Consider the following 18062-nt stretch of genomic DNA (forward strand, 5'->3'; position numbering starts at 1 on the left):
GCTCTGCTGCCGGGGGTCCCGGGAACGGGACGAGCCGCAACATCGACAGCCGCCACGACGACTCGTCTCTTCCCCAGCATCTACGACCTCGCGTTCAAGCCGGACGGGACGCAGCTGATCGTTGCCGCCGGCAGTCGGCTCCTGGTACGGACAGCTCGCTTTCCCTGCTGTGACTGCTGCACTGATAGCAAGTTCAGTGAGCGTGTTGCGCTAAGCTTCACGGCAGTCCCAACCCTGTGCAGAGGAGAAAGAAACTCGCATTTATGTTCGTGCTTTGGGCTGAGCCTCGAGTAGAGCCTGTCAGCTCCCGGGGCTGCCTGTGTGTGCCCGGCTCCAGCACCAGCAGCCCAGGGCCGCCCTGCGCCTCCCTCGCAGTGCAGGGCTGCGGGCACGGGGCTGAGGGCTGTTCTGAGCTGTGAGCACACGGACCTTCACGCTGCTGGGGCTGGCAGTGGTGTATTTAATGATGGTCCTTTCCAGCAGCTTATTATACGTAAACGTCCAATCCAAGGAAGGAGAGGTGTGAGCTGGAGCATGGAGGCCCAGTGAGCTGTTTAGAAATTTCATTTGTGTGTGGAATTTTCTAGTGCTAGACTTCTTCCATGCCAAGTGTTAGTATTGTTTGCTAAGGAAAACTCCTTTTACACTTTAAAATGCCTTAATCTGCATGAATTGTATTGCTTGCAAAAAAGTAAACAGAAAAGAAAATGTAGGATCTTCCTGGCCTTCAGTAATTTCGTGTCATAGTCCTCATCCTGGATATTTTTTTCTGGTTATTTGTGCAGGTATATGATACTTCTGATGGAACCTTAATTCAACCTTTGAAGGGACATAAGGACACTGTGTACTGTGTGGCTTATGCTAAAGATGGTAAATATCGCTTCTGTGGGACTTTCTTAGTCTGGCTTGTGAAGTGTGTAATATTTTCCACTCCTTAGGGCAAACTGAAAAAATGGGGTTGTTCTAGTAAGGGGATTTTTGAATGTTGTGTGCAAGTGTTGGCTTTGTTGTTTGTACTGTTGAGCTTTTTTTACACGAAAAAAGCCACTGAGTTTCATGTAGCTGAGGAAGCACAGGCACACCAGGACACTTGCAGTGTTAGGCTCTTCATGGCTTGAGCCTTGTCAAGTTCAAGAACATCTTGCTCTCTCTTTTGTTGAATATTGGGTGAGTAAGGGATTCTTATGTGTGGGATTTAAACTGTGTTTAATTCCTAGGCAAACGTTTTGCATCTGGCTCAGCTGATAAAAGTGTGATCATTTGGACTTCAAAGCTAGAAGGAATTCTGAAATACACGTAAGTGCTGGCTTTCAATCCTGTGCATCTCCAGTGCGAGCCTTCATTATGCACTTCTGCTCTCAGTAAGTGATGTTAGAGCTGGAAGAAGGTTAGCTAAGGTTAGAGAAAATGCCAGTGAGTAATGCGAGAGGGAGGAGGAGAGCAGTTGAAGTGTCTGAATGAGGCAGGAAAGCAATTAAAGGCATAAATGAGGGTGAAAAGTCTAGATAAATCTCTGATGTATTTAAAGGGCTGGGAAAGAACTGGGGAAATTTTGTAAGATTAAATGGAATGAAACAGAATATAGCTGATCTTGTGTAATAAATCAAAGCAATATAATCCTAGGTCATAGACCAAGCTGAAGGTAAGGTTTGGTACTTTTCCACACGATATATTTTCATCTTTCTTTTGGCTTTGTTTCATGTCATCTCTTTTCAGCTACATCTTCAAATTCTGTTTCTGAATATGTTTGTGCATTGTTGCTGGTTGGTATGCACAAGCCAGTGCACTGGGTAGGAGAACACACAAGGGCACTTATTTTAGAGTTTGGATGTAACCGTTAATCACATTTTACAAACCACCATTTATGCACATATTGAACTCATCTTGATGGAGCAGCGAATCCTGCTGTTTAGTGACAGTGGTTTTTAGAATTTATTATTGATTTAGTTTACAGTAATTGCAGATTAATTTGATGTAATATAAGATGATCAAGTTATTTCTGCCATCTGGTGAGCCTTTCAGCTACTTTGCTGAAAGTCAGAAAGAGGCGTTTAAGGATGATTTATTGAAATGTGATTGTAACTTCATTCTAGGCATAATGACTCTATACAGTGCGTTTCATACAACCCTCTTACTCACCAGTTGGCATCCTGCTCTTCCAGTGATTTTGGTATGTCTTTTTCTCACTTTTCCATTAAGCCTGCAAATTCTGTACAAGTTTCACTGCTAAGCTAACAACAGATTTGTACAGCTCTTTTCATCTGGGAGAAACCAGATGTTGCCCAAAGTTACTTATGTGTATCACTAAAAATCAGTTGATGAGGACTGTGCTGTGAGATGTCCCAGAACAAATGTATCTTCTTACTGTGATTTTTCCACTGGGACCCTTTCTCTGTGTTAGATATATCTATTTTTTCCTCTTTACTATTTGTGTAGTATGTATTTAAATGTCCTAGCAGTGAGACTTTGTTCCCTCTGAAGTCTGGGCTGAGTTTCCTGACAATGCTGGTTTCTAATCTGAACACTGGTAAAAGTTTTCTTGTCATTTACTTCAGCTTTTTCTTCATTTTCATCAAGGCTTGTGGTCGCCTGAACAGAAATCAGTCTCTAAACATAAAGCTAACAGTAAGATAACTTGCTGTAGGTAAGTGTTCTTCAAGCTAGTTTCAATATAAACAGTTTAAAATAGTATGCAGGCTTATGGAAAAAAGTTTAAGCAAAATAGCTCAAGTCTGTGGAGACAGAGTACCCAGCAGGAGAGAGGCTCTCCTAAGCTGCTGTTCAGAAGCATTACATTTCATGTGACTCTGCCATTCCCATCATTAAAATATTTGAGTAGTATTAAAAATACTCAGGTAGAAAATGAATATTTATCAAAGATGACTTGTTCTTTCCTGTGTTGTCTTCTCAGAGAGCTATTTTTCTTTCTTTGTTTTAGATAGCAGAGGTTTTGGTTTCTATTAGGTACTGTTTACAACAGTACATATATTGTACATATTGAATAATTATATATATTTAACTCTTCAGAAGGTGTCAGAGAGGTGCTCTGGTCTTGTGCGAGTGTCTGAACTTCTGTCTCCATCTGTTCAGCCAACTTGTGCAGTAGCAGTGAAATGAAGTTAGAGGAAAGATGAGTTTGCTTTTTTCATAGAGCTGCTCATCTTCTGTGTCGTTGGCATTTGCAGAAGGTGTTATTACTCCTCTGCAGAACCTGAAGCAAGAGTACATTAATCTGTGTGAAGTCATCCCATTGACTGCAGTAGAGACAAGAAGAGAAAGCAGGTCTCTCCTGTCCCCACCACATGCAGTGTCAGTGTTCTGGATGTGGCTTTGAAAAGCCTGGTCTACTGCCAGCACTCATTCCCAAAAATGCATTTGTTAATTAGCACATGATACAAACCACAAGCAGATGATAGCTTTAATTTTTGTTGTTGTTGTTTCCACCTTTTTCTAATTTGTGTATGTAATAAAAAGTTCTTGCTGTGTTGCACGCTGTTGCCATAAATGTGGATTTAGGTTCATAAACAGCTCTGAGGATTGCTGGCTCTGTTCCAGAACTCCCTTTAAAAAGCGTATTTCAATATACCATCCCTACTCGATTATGCTGCACCATTCTGCCTTCCTGCTGCTGGGTTTTAGCTGTTTTCTCTTCAGTACGTGTGTGTTTTATCAGTTGGACAAACGATGGCCAGTACCTTGCTTTGGGGATGTTCAACGGAGTCATCAGCATACGGAATAAAAATGGTGATGAGAAAGTTAAAATAGAGCGTGCCGGGGCTGCCTCATCTCCAGTGTGGTCCATTTGTTGGAATCCATCCAGGTAAATAATCATCCCACCCTTTTCAACGCTGTCTGCTTAGTCCTTGGCTTATTGATAACAGGCCTGACCTGCATCCCTGCTGGAGCAGGTTCACAGCAGGTAACGGTACGTTGCTTTTGTTGTGGGTATGCACTGGGGCTTGGCTTTGGCACTTGTTCATTACATGAAAGAAAATGGGAACAAATTCCAGCTAGAGATCATGAAACATTGATTTTGCTTTTTTTTGTTGTTGGATTTCAGCTTGGTTCTGGGGAGAGGAGGGTGGGCTGTTTGCACTCACTGTGCCGTATATGTGAACAAACAATTGCTATTGCAGTCGATGGGAGAAATTTTGGAGTAGAGCAGATGAAGAAGAGGAGTCAGATAACGGCCATTTAGAGAAGTCAGATCACAGCCAGTTAGAGGAGATGCCAGAATTGAAACCCAACCCTGACAGTGGGCAGGATAATGAGGAAAAGATAGAAGACAATGAGAAAGAAGAGACTAAGCATTGCGACTTGTGAGTGAGACTACAATGGATAACATATATACATGTACATACATATATATCCATATGTATAACGTAGAAGAGCAATTTACAAAAAGGACCGAAGGCAGAGGGAATTTATGTAGGGTGCAAAATTCAAAAGTTACCAAATTCTGGATTAAGTGTCATTTTTATTGTCTCAATTTATTCCACTGGTATGTGTTAATTATGACGTTCCTTAGGTATGTGATAGCCTGTTGCTTTTTCCCACATCTGTTGTGTGTTGAGCAGAGGGAAGGTGCTTACTGAGAAGTTTTTCAGTAGGTTTTTTTTCTGTTTTCTTTTTGTTCAGTTTATGATTAGGAGCATTATTTTCATCAGAATGCCCAGATTACCATCACCCTTCTTCCTAGACGAGAGAGTGTGCAGGAGGTGGCCGAAGTTTTGTTCCAGCAGGTCCTGTCGGAGCACTGCAGTTAACCAGTTTCATACTGAAGCCTTTCCTCAGCTTGTCCCAGTCCTGCAGGAGCCATTTCATTTCCTGCTGTATGCTCCGATAGTCACAGTCCAGTCTTGCTTAGCAGCGTTGGCTTTGATGTCACAGTGGGTCTATACTCCATTATAGATCCCTAAGATCAGGATCTGCACCCGCTGTACAGGTGCAGCTTCGCTGTACCCACTGCTTTCGCAGTGAGCACAAAGTGCTGTGTCAAACTCTGCAGTTATTCCTGAAAAGTTGACAGATTTTTCTTTTGTGTCCTCAAGCTGTTTTCTTCAGTTGAAATGGCGAGGCGTCTCTGCTGTGCTTCCCCTTGGTGGAGGTTTTTATGAGTAATTTGAAATATGTTCTGCCATCTTACTGCTTGATTCTTCTGCCCTAAGAAACATGGATAAATTGCTATGACCATGTAACTTTTTTGTTGTCAGAGATGAACGCAACGATACTTTAGCTGTGGCAGACTGGGGTCAAAGGCTTTCCTTTTATCAGCTAAGTGGCAAACAGGTATGTTTTTGGACAATGCATTCAGGAGTGGCAGGGTATTTTCAATTCAGTTCTGTGCCCTGTATTCAAAGTGTTTGTATAGTCATGCTTTATTAGCCACATTTAATGTTTTCTGTTTTCCAGTGCTTTTTATGAGTCAGTATTTTACAACCAAATTTTTCTCCGGCTCGTTTCCCCTGTGACAACTCAGCTGCTGTCCTCCAGTTCTTGTATTAAAGCCCCCATAGCTTTGATCACTTCTGTGTTACAGCTGACTGGTTCCTAGAGTCCCCTGTATTTCTTTCAGCCAGCTGAGTTGTTTTGTTGTTGTTGTTGTTCGCTCGCACCCTGAGCAGGCTGGTTTGGAATTGGGGGGATTGATTTAGAGCTGCCTTTTGGAAGCTCGGTGGATGTAGGGTGTTGAGAAGTTGTGTCGGCTGGAGGGCTGAGAATGTTCTCAGTGACAGCAGGTGCCACCAAGAAGAACCTTGTGTTTATTTTCATCTGTTCTCGTGGCCTTGGAAAAGTACGAAGTTATCCTTCAGTTGACATATTTATTTTTTCCCTTGTAGATTGGGAAGGACAGAACGCTCAATTTTGACCCTTGCTGTGTTAGCTATTTTACTAAGGGAGAGTACATTTTACTGGGAGGCTCGGATAAACAAGTTTCCCTCTTCACAAAGGATGGTGTCCGTCTTGGAGCCATAGGAGAGCAAAGCAGCTGGGTGTGGACTTGCAAAGCTAAGCCAGACTCCAACTATGTGGTGAGTAGGTACATTTTACTGGCACTTTCACAGGCAGTTTGCCATAAAAGCTAAGACCATACATCTCAAACTCATTTGCCTAATCTGTATATCCTACTGAGACAGCAGAGCCTAAGCAGCATTTAGTGAGCTCTAAAGCTGCCTCTAAAATTAAAACTTAAGGCTGCAAGGTGGTGGTAAATGAGTGTAATGCCTGCTTTCAGATGGTAAGGAATTTCCTGCGTTTTGATTTAAAAAGGAGAAGGGAATTTTAAAAAAAGAAAAAAGACAACACACAGCAAAAAAAAATGACATCTAGACTGATGATATTGAGTTCCATGATAGGAAGAAAGTTTTGAGTTCTGTTTCTGTTTGAGCTTCTACAATTATACTTTGTGGAAAATACCAACAGGGCAACAACTATGACCATAAATGCTGCACTTTGTGCTGATACACAAATGTTAAGAAATACAGAGCAGATTTTAAAAAATTAAAAAAAAAAAGGAAAAAAAACCCCAAAAAACAAAAAAGGGTGTGTGTGGGAGGTGGAGGCACTGGAAAGCACCACAAGAAAACAAACAAAACCGAAGCAATCCACAGCATACATACAAGCTATGATGGCATCAGTCCTCATTTTGCAGTACAAAGTTGAAGAGCACTTTTGCAGCTGTTTCAGTACACGTAATGTAATTGCTTTCAATCTGTGTAGCATGCAGGAAGTGGAACATAATTGCTATGAATACTACGTGTTTTACCAAGTCTTACCTACGGGCAGCTGTTCACTGAAATAATTTCCTCCCTGTGTTCAGGCAGTGGGCTGCCAGGACGGAACGATATCCTTTTATCAGTTGATTTTCAGCACTGTTCATGGCCTTTATAAAGATCGCTATGCTTACAGAGACAGCATGACTGACGTGATTGTCCAGCACCTCATCACGGAACAAAAAGGTACCTTCCTGCTTTCAGGTCCAACCTTTACTGCCATTCTGCTGTGGGCTTCTTTGTGGGTTGTTTGTTTTAAATGAGTGTCCGTCAGAAGGCTTGGAATATATGCTTCGTGTACCGGGCAGATTGTTGCCACTTAATGGGAGGATTGAAGATCCTGTTTGCAGGGTGAGAACGCAAACTTGGATTCTGTGGGATCAGCGCTGACAAGCTTAATGAAAGATAGGGGGATTTGAAAGGACACTGGGAGGGGGAGAGGCTTTTAAGATAAGGTTTTAATCTCTTCAACCAAGATTAAAAAAAGAAAAAATTGTGCATCACATCTAGCAACTATTTTCTTCTTGCAGCCTCCATGGACTGTACTGATTTTTTTCTTTCTTTGTATGGAATGGCTCTTTATGGCAGGGGATCAGGGTGCTGTTCTGGAATGTGCTGTTGCAAAAACAGTGGAGGTTGATAAATTGTGACACAGGTAGAAGATTACATAGTTGCAGAAAAAAACAAACGTATCCTAGCTGCAATCTGCTCTTAAATTTAGGCGCTTTGGAAAGATTCAGTTCCAACTGAGCGCTGTGTTTCTCTGACTTTTTTTGATCTGTTATTTTCCTGTCAGCCTACATGTTTTATTTTTCTCTCTAGTTAGAATAAAAGGCAGAGAGCTGGTGAAGAAAATCGCCATCTACAAGAACAGATTAGCCATCCAAATGCCAGAGAAAATCCTGATTTATGAGCTGTATTCGGATGATTCCTCAGACATGTATTATCGTGTGAAGGAAAAGATAGTAAAGAAATTTGAATGCAACTTGCTGGTTGTATGCTCAGAACACATTATTTTATGCCAGGTATGTGCCTTGGAATGGGTACATTCGGGTTTGAAGATAGCTTTCCAAATAGCTGGTACAAAAAGTTGATACCTTGGGGAACATCTGCAGAGGATTATACTGCTGGGCAGCACCACGTAGTGCTGTTGTAACGCAGTGCTGTTGCACTAAGAAATAGCTGCTGTATGCCACAGGTGGCTCTGTGCTACCGAAAGTCTCTGGAGCACTGAAGCACCAAGGGAAATGTTTGGGTGGGTGAGCTGTTGAGAAAGATGGTTTGTTGGTTTTTCAATTTTGCTTTTTGTTTGTTTGTTTTGTCATAGTACTGAAAAGCCTTAAAGAATTCATCCTGTTAAATTGACATTCTGACACTCACGTGTATAACAGGCACACATGCTAATATAGATATAAATATAAAACACCGGAGGCACAAAGGTTTTTTCTTTCCATCCATACAGTATTTTGTATGTTATTGTATCTAGGAGAAAAGATTGCAGTGCCTCTCATTTAGTGGTGTTAAAGAACGAGAGTGGCTGATGGAATCTCTTATCCGTTACATCAAAGTAATTGGAGGACCTCCGGGGAGGGAAGGCCTCTTGGTTGGTCTAAAGAATGGGCAGGTAATTCAAAATGTCTGGCACGTGTCTTTCTGCTGCAAATAAACACTATTTCGTTCTCTGGGGGAGACCTTAGGAGCAGCATATTCCTTCACAACCTGAAGTTTTATTGGACAGAATCTCATTTTGCGTTTAAAAATGAATCACATCTGTATTTCTCACTCTCTGGTTACAAAATTCACACAAACCAGTTGGACTTTGAAGACCATATATTGCTGACAAAAATGGAAGTCTTAGTGATGGAAGGTTTGTCTTTGGGAGGGGTGGTTGTGTGTGTGTGTGTACACTGAAAACAGCAAAGTGGAGCCCATAAGTATTGATTCTGAGAATGGGACTGGAAAGGAATTTGAGGTCCTTCATGTATGAGATATTTATTCTTGTAGTTGTATACTAACGTAGTTGTTTGAGAGGAGCATTACAAAATTCAAGACGTACTGTATGTTGTGTTTGTATGGGCTTGTAAGCTAGAGTACGTTGTGGAAACAGGTCTTGATTTTCAAGATACCTCAGAACATTTTTCTAATTTTAATGCACCATTTCTCTGAAAGAAGATCAATCATTGCATGCTTTATGCTGCCTTAGCATTTATGCATTTATGCACACTGCAATTTCTAGCTGGAGGAATGAGAACTTGGACTGACTTTGGTTTCGAATATGTCTAGATTCTGAAGATATTCGTTGATAATGTCTTTGCCATCGTCCTGCTGAAACAATCCACAGCTGTGCGCTGTCTGGATATGAGCGCATCTCGGAACAAGCTGGCAGTGGTTGATGAAAACGACACCTGCCTAGTGTATGATATTCATACCAAAGAGCTGTTGTTCCAGGTAAGACCGAGCTTCTCTCTGTCTCTGGTCCAGGGACAGACACACAATGGCACGGACAGGAGGAAATCGAGAGTGCAGATCTCACCAAAATGTTGACACAGAGAAATTCATCCAACATATTTAAACCATTTGTCACGTTTTGTAGGATTGATCTGTTTTTCCATCAAAACTATTTCTAGGCAACAGCTGTATAAAGGGCACCTGAACTTGTGACCACTTCGGGTTAATTCAGAGCTCTGTCCTGCTTCTCTTTGCATTATTAATGTTATTGAGCATTTTGGCTTTAGCACAGATATTAGCATAAAGCCTGAACTCCTTTCTTTGCCATGTATTCCCTGGCTACAGTAGGTCAAATGTGCAAACTGAAGGATGCATATTTCTTAGGAGAGAGTATGTGGTTGTATCTGTTGTAATCATCCATTATTTTGCTCATCAGGAACCCAATGCTAATAGTGTGGCTTGGAATACTCAGTGTGAGGATATGCTTTGCTTTTCTGGAGGGGGTTACCTCAATATCAAAGCTGGTAATTTCCCTGTCCATCAGCAAAAACTTCAAGGCTTTGTTGTGGGATATAACGGCTCCAAGATCTTCTGTCTTCATGTTTTTTCTATGTCAGCTGTTGAAGTTCCGCAGGTAATCCTTTAATCTCATAAAGTGTTGCTTTATGTTTCTTAAGCATGAATGCTTAAGATGTGAAGAAGCTCTTCTGAAATTTTCCAGTATTCTACTACCAAAACAATCACCATTCTTAACCTTCTTTGTCACTATTTAAGGTATAATACACAGTCTATTTCATTTTTGTTTGGCATTAATGAATCTCACTTCCTTTTTGCTGTTGTTGGTTGTTTCTACTTTTTCTAATTGCAAATGCATTTCTCTTCATCTCAGCTTTTGCATTTACATGTGAGTGTTACCTCTTCCTGTATTTGTACTGCAGGCTCTCTGTGTACCGTTCTTCAGGATCTCATTTCATGTTCCTATGTGTACGCCAAGCCCTGCTCTGTCTGGGTGTGTTTAGGCAATACTTAAGCTGTGCCTTTTAGTTTGACTGTACAGTTTTTCTGTGTAGTTTTTATATCCGAAATTCAGAGATAGAAAATTGCCATCCACAGAATGCTGTGCTACAGGAAACAACAGAACAGTATAAAGCAGTCCAAGAGACAAACAAACAAGAAAAGAAAAAAAAACCAAAACAGCTTTTGACTTGTTTCTGCACAAAAACGTGGCAGGATTTGAAATTCAGAATTGATGAAGGCAAAGGACTGTGTGCTTTTGTTAAATTAACGGATGATACCTCTGTTAGACCCACATCTGCTCCTCAGAACTGCGCCGATCCCTTCACTGTGATCTGCACTGTCTGGCATGGTTGGTAGCTGCCGGATCTCCCAAGCCCAGTGTGCTGTTTTAGTCTGTCTTTAGCATGCTGCAAGGCACTAATATGCCTCGACATCGTTGTGCAGTGTTTCAGGGCAGGTTATTCAAAACTATACTTTTGGTGGGAGAGAGTACCAAAAATACACAACTTTCAGATAAGTTGGTAAAGGTAGCAGCGGTCAATGTGGGTACTTTCTGTGCCTGCAAACCCAGAGTTAAGCAAGCAGCAATGCTCTCTGCTCATTGAAAGGGTTCGAACTGTAGCTGCCCGTCCCTGAACCCTGTTCTGTCTGTGTCAGCCTGCAGCCATCAGTTTCCCTCCTGGCTTCCTTGTTAGAGCAGGTCAGTAAGACTGGGCAGTGTCTTTGGGCTTCAGAGTGTCACTCTTGTTAGAACACCTCTGTCACGAGTTTGCCGCTTGCTCATGGCACCTCTGCTGTTGTGTTGGAGTATTTCCAGGGATGCTTCATCCTGGACTGCTGCAGCCTGTGAGAACAAACTACCCCCGCCTTGACTCTGACTGCACAGATTGATTATGTTGTTTTTTTAAAAAAAGCAACTCATCCTATATTATATCTAGCATGTTCAGCACTCTGAGGAATCAGAAGCATTCATTAACTGCTTTCTAATATGCTAGGAGCTGAAGATTTCAAGATGGGTGTGTTTAGAATATAAACAACCAAACTGGTCTGAAGATGCAATGGTAATTGCCCAGAATGTTGTTGTGTGTGTTGTACAAAAACATGTTTGTTCTCTGAGCAGTTTGTACCAATTGCAATTGGAATGTCATTTTTTCTCGCTGTATCCAGAGAATTGCACTAAGTATTATGCTTTCTAACACACATTTTCTGATGGAAATCCTCAGTCTGCACCCATGTATCAATATCTGGAACGGAAGATGTTTAAGGAAGCGTATCAGATCGCGTGTTTGGGAGTAACTGATGCTGACTGGAGAGAACTGGCCATGGAAGCCCTGGAGGGGCTGGAGTTTGAAACGGCTAAAAAGGTGAAGCAGTTACTAATTGCTGGGGTAGTGAGCGGGGTCTCTGAGTTACTCTCTTAGGTGTGTATGAAAATCTCAGTCAGTGATGCACACAACAAGGTCTTGAGATGACATTTTAAAACAGAAATCCAATTTATGTTTCTAGGTAAATGCCGTGTTCTAAATCAGGATGTTTAATGTGAGGAAAAGGTTTTTTTCATCTGCTGAAGAATGAGTTGGGAATTTGAGGGAAGTGGGGTTGTTGAGGGGTGCTGCTCACCACCAGGTGGCAGCTAAGAATTTCTGAGCTGAATTTTCCCCTCCCCTTCCCTGGTGCTGTAAGTCCATATTCTTTGTTTTTCTCCCCACTAAGTGTTGAAGATAACCTTAGCTTGAATTTTAGATTTCATACTGATTGTTACCTATATATTAGCTTTCTTTGAAGTCATCAATGACGACACGTTGTCTTTTTCATCACCTTCTACCTGGAGCCCCTTGTTTTTAAGAGCAATCCATAGGTGGGCATATACTGAAGACACATTTTTCTCTGGCTGAAAATACTTCCCCATTTTCTTTCAGCATCTTTTCTCAAATAAGAGAGGGCAAACTGAGTTCAACGTCATAAATACTGTATGAAAGACAAAACATTCTAAAAATGGGCAGGGAATGGCCTGTAATGATAGGCATCTTTTAATAACGTAAATTTTTTTAGCACGTACATGCCTTATTTTTCTTTTTTCCAAAGTGGAGGCAAGGAAACTGGCAATAATTTCAGTTTTGTAGATCATTTTATGCAAATAGATGTTCTTAAAAAGAAGTTTTCAGTGCCTCCTTGGAATTTTAAAGCAGTGCCCTCTTAGAATTAGAGCGGATTAATACGAACAAAAGCAGCTTCTTGACATTAAAGGCTCTCACAGTTTCTAGTCCGATCTGGTGTAAGCAGAATATTCTATGCCCTCTTAAGCACAAATTTGGTTAGGAGTCTAAACCACGTGGTTTGAGGAGTTAAATTTCTATTTTTTGATGCCTGACAGGAATAAGTGCTAAGCTGCTGTAACTCGCACGTGACTCTGCCGCTTGGGACTTTGGGCTGCACATTTATCTCCGTTTGCAAAAGACATTACACCGTCTCACAGTATCATCTTTTGATTTGCTTTCTTCTCCCTGGGCTGCTTCTAGACTGAATTTCCAGAATGGTATAAAAACTAGAATCACACGCAGTCTGCTTCAGCAGTCCGCTCAGTTATGTGCTACGCCTTGCAACATTTCTTTAGATTTGTGCACATGTGATGCCTCACATTGATTAGAAAAGCTGTAAATAGCCAGAATAGCACTGTTAGTACTGGTAGAGGCATTTTGCTTTTCTTGGAGGACTGACGTGTGTACCTACCTGCTGGTGCCCAGCACTGCTGGTTGGTTTTGGTGATCAGCTGCTTGGGTCGGACCCTTGTCTTTATTGTAACGCCTGAGGGGCCCCGGTTGCAATAAGAGCCCATCAGGTTAGGGACTGCACCAACACAAGAAACAGCAGATTTCTCTCTGTTCTACTTGTGTGAAGACAGCTTCATGTATGTGTTACCACGTTCTGTTGATTCCCTGGCTTTCCAAGTTAGTTAATTCCTTTTCTTCTTTTTCTTTTCATAGGCATTTACCAGAATACGAGACCTTAGATATTTAGAGTTGATCAGCAGCATTGAGGTAAGAGAATACTGGGGGTAGTGTGAGAAGATACACCGTGCTGAAAGAAGTACTCTCTGTTCTGAGTGCTTCTGACTGCTGGGTGTGTTTGGAGTGAGGAGCCCCAGTGAGCAGGGAGCCTGGGCTCTGGTCACACGGCTGCAACTCACTGCAGAATGTGCAGATGTGGGGCACTGCGTGGTGGGAGAACTTAAAAACTTTCAAGAAAACTAGAAAAGCATTCAATATTCAATTAATAATTGGTAGAATGCTACTATGCTAATGGAGTTTAGTATGGAATACTTCATAAACGTGAGTTAATTAAGCGCTTCCTTACCCCCTGGAGGTAGGTAATTACTATTATCTCCTCCTTGCAGAGCCAGAAACAGGCCCAGAGAAATAAAATGACAAGCTCAAGATCTCATGACAAGTCTGTGACAAATGGAAATAGAATTTAGGATCCCTTACTTCTGTGCTCTGCTCTAATCGGGACTTCTCACTCTTCTCACACTTCTTGATAGAATTTCACCAGACAATAGCGATCTGTCATGAGCACATCAAAGGACGTGCCATCACTTCTTGTCCTTTTGCAAAGACCACTTCATGATGGTTCAAGATCTACGTCGGGGTGGTATAAAGAGAATTCCTCTTTCTGTTGGGAATTAGATTTACACCTTCTCTGAAGGAATCCATTCCTCACCTTACATTTTGCAGAGCTGTCCTGGTTCTGTCAGAATGCCAGCCCTCTGCTGACTGCACTGAACTTCCCTGGGGTCGAACATGGGACAAAGTTCTGTGTTAGGAATGCCCCTGGCTACCTTTTTTTTTCTTTTCTTCTGTTTTTGGGGTAGATAAATTTATGAGAGCATTCTCTCATTGGCAATAAAGTTCCTTTTCTACACATGCTTCTCCAGATCTGCATCCGTTGAGAATATGGCGGAACTATCATGTTATAGTCTGTTTAATTAAGATTCTCCTTGTAGACTTGAAAATACTTTTTCTGAATAGAGAGTTTCATCAGTGCCTACTCTTGCTTGTCAGATATTGGATTCCCTTTAAAGCTTCTAAGGGTGTAACTAAGTGGCAGTTCTGGTTTTCTCTTTGTAATGACATATTTCTTTCTAAGGGATGACAGTAGGAAACCTCGCTGCCAGGCCTCCATACCTGACAAGGTTCTGTGAACTCATTAAAAAATGGTGTAGCAATTGCTCTGATAATTATTTGAACAAAGTTTTTAAAGGGAACCTTTCAGCAGCAGCCCAGTCGTTAGGTGTGACCAGAAGCTGCGCTGGCTGAGTCTCCTTTAGCAGCAGAGAACTGAGTTTGCATAGCTGTGGAATGCTTTTGCCTCTTAAGTGCAGTTTTCTTCAAATTTAGTTCATAGCTATTTATTTTCACATAGAATAGTCTTCTAAGAATAATACCTTCTTACAAAGCAGGACAGTAATGCATTCCTACGAGAGGGTCGGACAAGCACATGTGTATACGTAGCATTGCTCCTGTCTGATCCACGCCCAGGGTTTCGTGTGACCCTGCTCTGCAGTGCTGTGCTGGCTGCTCCTCAAACCTCGAGCTCCTGCGGGTGGAGATGCTGGTGGTGGCACTAATTCTGATTCAGAGGCACGTTAACGTACTTTGTGAATGCGTTTGTTGCTAGCAGTTATTTTCGTGTTTGTTTTTCTCCCCACCCGCACATACTGTTAATTTCACCAAATTGTATGCTAGTGAGTTTCTGTAAGAGAAAATACCTATCAGGAGCCTTTTTTTTTTTTAATTAACACAGCATAATGGTAGCGTGTGTTCATTTTTCTATATGAAATCGAGAGCAATGATTTTTCATCAGTTTGGTTTGTATTGTGACATTTGATTTTGCCCTTCCTAATTTTAATTAGAAGATTTAATCCTTTAATTATAAATTCACTAGAAATGTGGGAGAAACATCATTACCATATCCTGCTGCGGGTTTTAGTAACAGCTAAAATCTGAGCTTGAGATTCAGCTCTACTGGCCGTTTCTCACTGCTCATCTAGAATGTGTTCTCCCCTCTTTCTTTTTAATCTTTTTTTCTCCCCAGGAGCGGAAGAAGCACGGAGAGAACCTCAATGAGTTGTTCCTAGCAGATGTTTATGCCTACCAAGGAAAGTTCCACGAGGCAGCAAAACTGTACAAAAAGAGTGGGCATGAAAGCCTGGCTCTGGACATGTACTCCGATTTACGCATGTTTGACTATGCCAAGGTAATAGTTTGCAACTGAATATTACATGCAGAAATGCTGCTGTTGTACCTGCAAGTGTTTTGAAAGCATGATCCTATAAAAAGACAGGATGAAAAGCTGGTTTGGAATTCCAGCTTAATTGTGGGAAGTTCATTTGGCTCATTTGTGGGCAAAACACCGACCTTTCGTGTCTGTGTGCATTGGTAGCAGTTTTCTTCAGAGTCCATTGCTGAGGTAGCAGGCTGTGTTTTGTGTAGCTCGTGGCTCTTCAGTGGATTTTCCTTAGACACGACGAGGGATGACTTTTTGATTGTGAATACAGTGCCATCCGTAGTCATTTTTCTTTTTAAAAAGCTAAATTTTTTGTTTCCATGACAGTTTCTTTCCCATCGTCTTACAGAAGAGTCCCTTTTTTGTCTTCTGAAGTGGAAGTGAATGCACCAGGTGTTTAATTCACTTCTGTATTGTAACAAAAGTATTTTCCTTTCATAATTTGAATTTAAACAAATGTTGGAGTTCTGTATTAATGTATTTTCCACAGCACCTAGTATATTAACCTGGTATATTAGAGAATTTGCTTCTGAAGATTCAGTCTGTCTTTGCATTTTTCTGTTCTCACAAAGAAGTAAATTGAATACTGTTTTAATATGTAGTGCTTTTATATGGTGATAAGAAAGTGTCATTTAGCTTTCAGGTCTTCTACAGCATTTTCTTGTGAGGACTCCTGAGGCTGCATAAGTGCTCAGTGCTGTTTGTCACTTGTCAGAGCCTTACTCTGGCCAATTGTATGGGGCTGCTGAATCACAGCCTGAAGCTCTGATTGATCACCTGGGGCGAGCAGTGAGTCAGCCACGGGAGCACAGGTGAAGGCAATTCTGCTGTGCTGCAGGAAGGGGTGGAGCCTGGCTGCACCTCTCCTAGACCCATTGAAAGCTGACTGCCAGTGGGGAAGGATCTCTGCTGGAGATCCGCTCCATTGAGGTCTATCACGCAAGCCCAGGATGGGGTGAGTGGCTTTCTTTTCCTACTCCAGTATAATAATTACATCAGCCAAACTCCTGGGTGTACTATATCATCTGTATATTCATTGATTGTACAATTGTACAACTATCATCTGTATATTCATTGATTGCACACCAATACAGGACAAGAACTTTACCATGACATGTGTATAAACTGTTCTAGCATAGATCCCGTGAATAGTGCTGCAGAGATCTTCTTCTTCCAAGAATTTGATATGTAAATTTTGCTAATATAAGACTGACTCACTATTTTTAGCTAAGGAGTCCTTGTTAGCTTCAGTGTTTTGGCTGCTCTTAAACATAGAGTAATTCATGGATGAAATTTCTTCCACAAATCTTCATAAGAATCTTTTAATTCTTGGCAGTAGTCGTGTCTATCTTCAGTAGACAGCAAAAGACTTGTACCTCCTGTCCTTGAGAGTAACTGTGCAGAGGAAATTGAAGATGTTAATTACCATGTGAGGGAAGCTTCTTGTGCAGGGACTGCACGGTACATGGAAGAACATGGGAACCTCCCATGCTTGCCAGGAATTTTTTCCAAGGAAAGATAGATGTGTGTGGAGTGGGAGTCGATGCTGCCAAAATTAAGCAAAGGAACCCCTTCAGAATCTGATTTGCTGTGTCTGAGGTTGACCTTGATCAGCTCTGCCTAGAGAGCCCAGACTGAAGGCAGAGGTCAGGAGGCCTTTTGGTGCATAGGTTGGTCATAGGCTCATTATCACAGCACCAGAAACTCACAGGAAACCTCTTTATACTCCACGAAGATGAACTTCTGATGTTGAACTTAGTTTTAGGACTGGAAAGCTGGAAAACGAATTGTCACAAATTGTTTGGCTTGGTTCTCTGGCTTTCAGCTTTTCGTATTCAAAGATGATCATCCACCTGTGTAGTTATTCACCTGAATCCCAGCTGTGCTGCAGGAGCTACTGCTAGAAATAAATCCTGCATGGAGATCATTTAAGAACTGACAATTGGTTGTAATTCTGTACCTGCTGACTGGCTGCATCTGGGAAAGTGGTGAATAATGGTAGTGGAACTGTGCTGTTAGTGTGGTTTTTGAGATATTTTTAAAAATTTATTTTCTTAAATCTCAATCAGGATCTAATAGAAACATTGAGGATAAGATATTTTTTTTCTCACCTTTCCATTCTGCCGCTGTTCTGATTTTTCAGTTGGTAAAAAAGCTGTTTTAAAGGATGGTACCCAAATCTGCCCTTAGTTGATCTTCCAATTTTGAAGTGCATTTTTTTTCCTGCTGCATGACATGTGGGGAGAAGCTGAACTATTAACAGCACTTCCAAAATGGTCATCTTCACAGCATCCAGAACCATGGTCTGCATCGCTGTGCAGAATTCCAAACTCAGAGTCACTCTTCTGAGCATCTGTCATTACTCCTTATAAAGTAACTTGTTTGATGTAGTGTGATATAATTATCAAGGGTACTTGAAGAAAATGGGATTTTGTCCTTTATTAATTTGTAACTGGGTGGGTGTGCTGATGCCTATGTGATACAGTGGAGCCACTATTCTTATCTACGCACAGAGTTGGGTCGTCTTTGAGAACAAAACAA

At 41.5% G+C, this 18062-nt stretch overlaps 1 protein-coding gene across 4 annotated transcripts in view; it reads left to right on the forward strand.

Moving 5' to 3' along the window:
• Positions 1-40: 40 nt before the first annotated feature.
• The window catches only part of IFT122 (intraflagellar transport 122), a 30087-nt gene continuing 12065 nt past the window's right edge, over positions 41-18062 (forward strand). For 2 of the 4 annotated variants that reach the window (XR_004161354.1, XM_031555630.1), the window contains exons 1-14: positions 2106-2170; positions 2578-2644; positions 3674-3820; positions 4137-4319; positions 5214-5289; positions 5841-6032; positions 6821-6959; positions 7596-7798; positions 8260-8397; positions 9057-9221; positions 9658-9855; positions 11462-11602; positions 13223-13276; positions 15330-15491. Coding sequence is in view for 3 of the 4 variants with exons in the window: in XM_031555630.1 (XP_031411490.1) it covers positions 3708-3820; positions 4137-4319; positions 5214-5289; positions 5841-6032; positions 6821-6959; positions 7596-7798; positions 8260-8397; positions 9057-9221; positions 9658-9855; positions 11462-11602; positions 13223-13276; positions 15330-15491 (1764 nt within the window). In the remaining variant the exon portion in view is untranslated. Of the gene's footprint in view, positions 145-785; positions 871-1217; positions 1297-2093; positions 2171-2577; positions 2645-3673; positions 3821-4136; positions 4320-5213; positions 5290-5840; positions 6033-6820; positions 6960-7595; positions 7799-8259; positions 8398-9056; positions 9222-9657; positions 9856-11461; positions 11603-13222; positions 13277-15329; positions 15492-18062 lie in introns of those variants that run through there. The other 2 variants (XM_019620252.1, XM_010718778.2) reach the window with 2 other exon arrangements.

The sequence above is a fragment of the Meleagris gallopavo genome, chromosome 14, assembly GCF_000146605.3.
Source record: "Meleagris gallopavo isolate NT-WF06-2002-E0010 breed Aviagen turkey brand Nicholas breeding stock chromosome 14, Turkey_5.1, whole genome shotgun sequence".
NCBI lineage: Eukaryota > Metazoa > Chordata > Aves > Galliformes > Phasianidae > Meleagris > Meleagris gallopavo.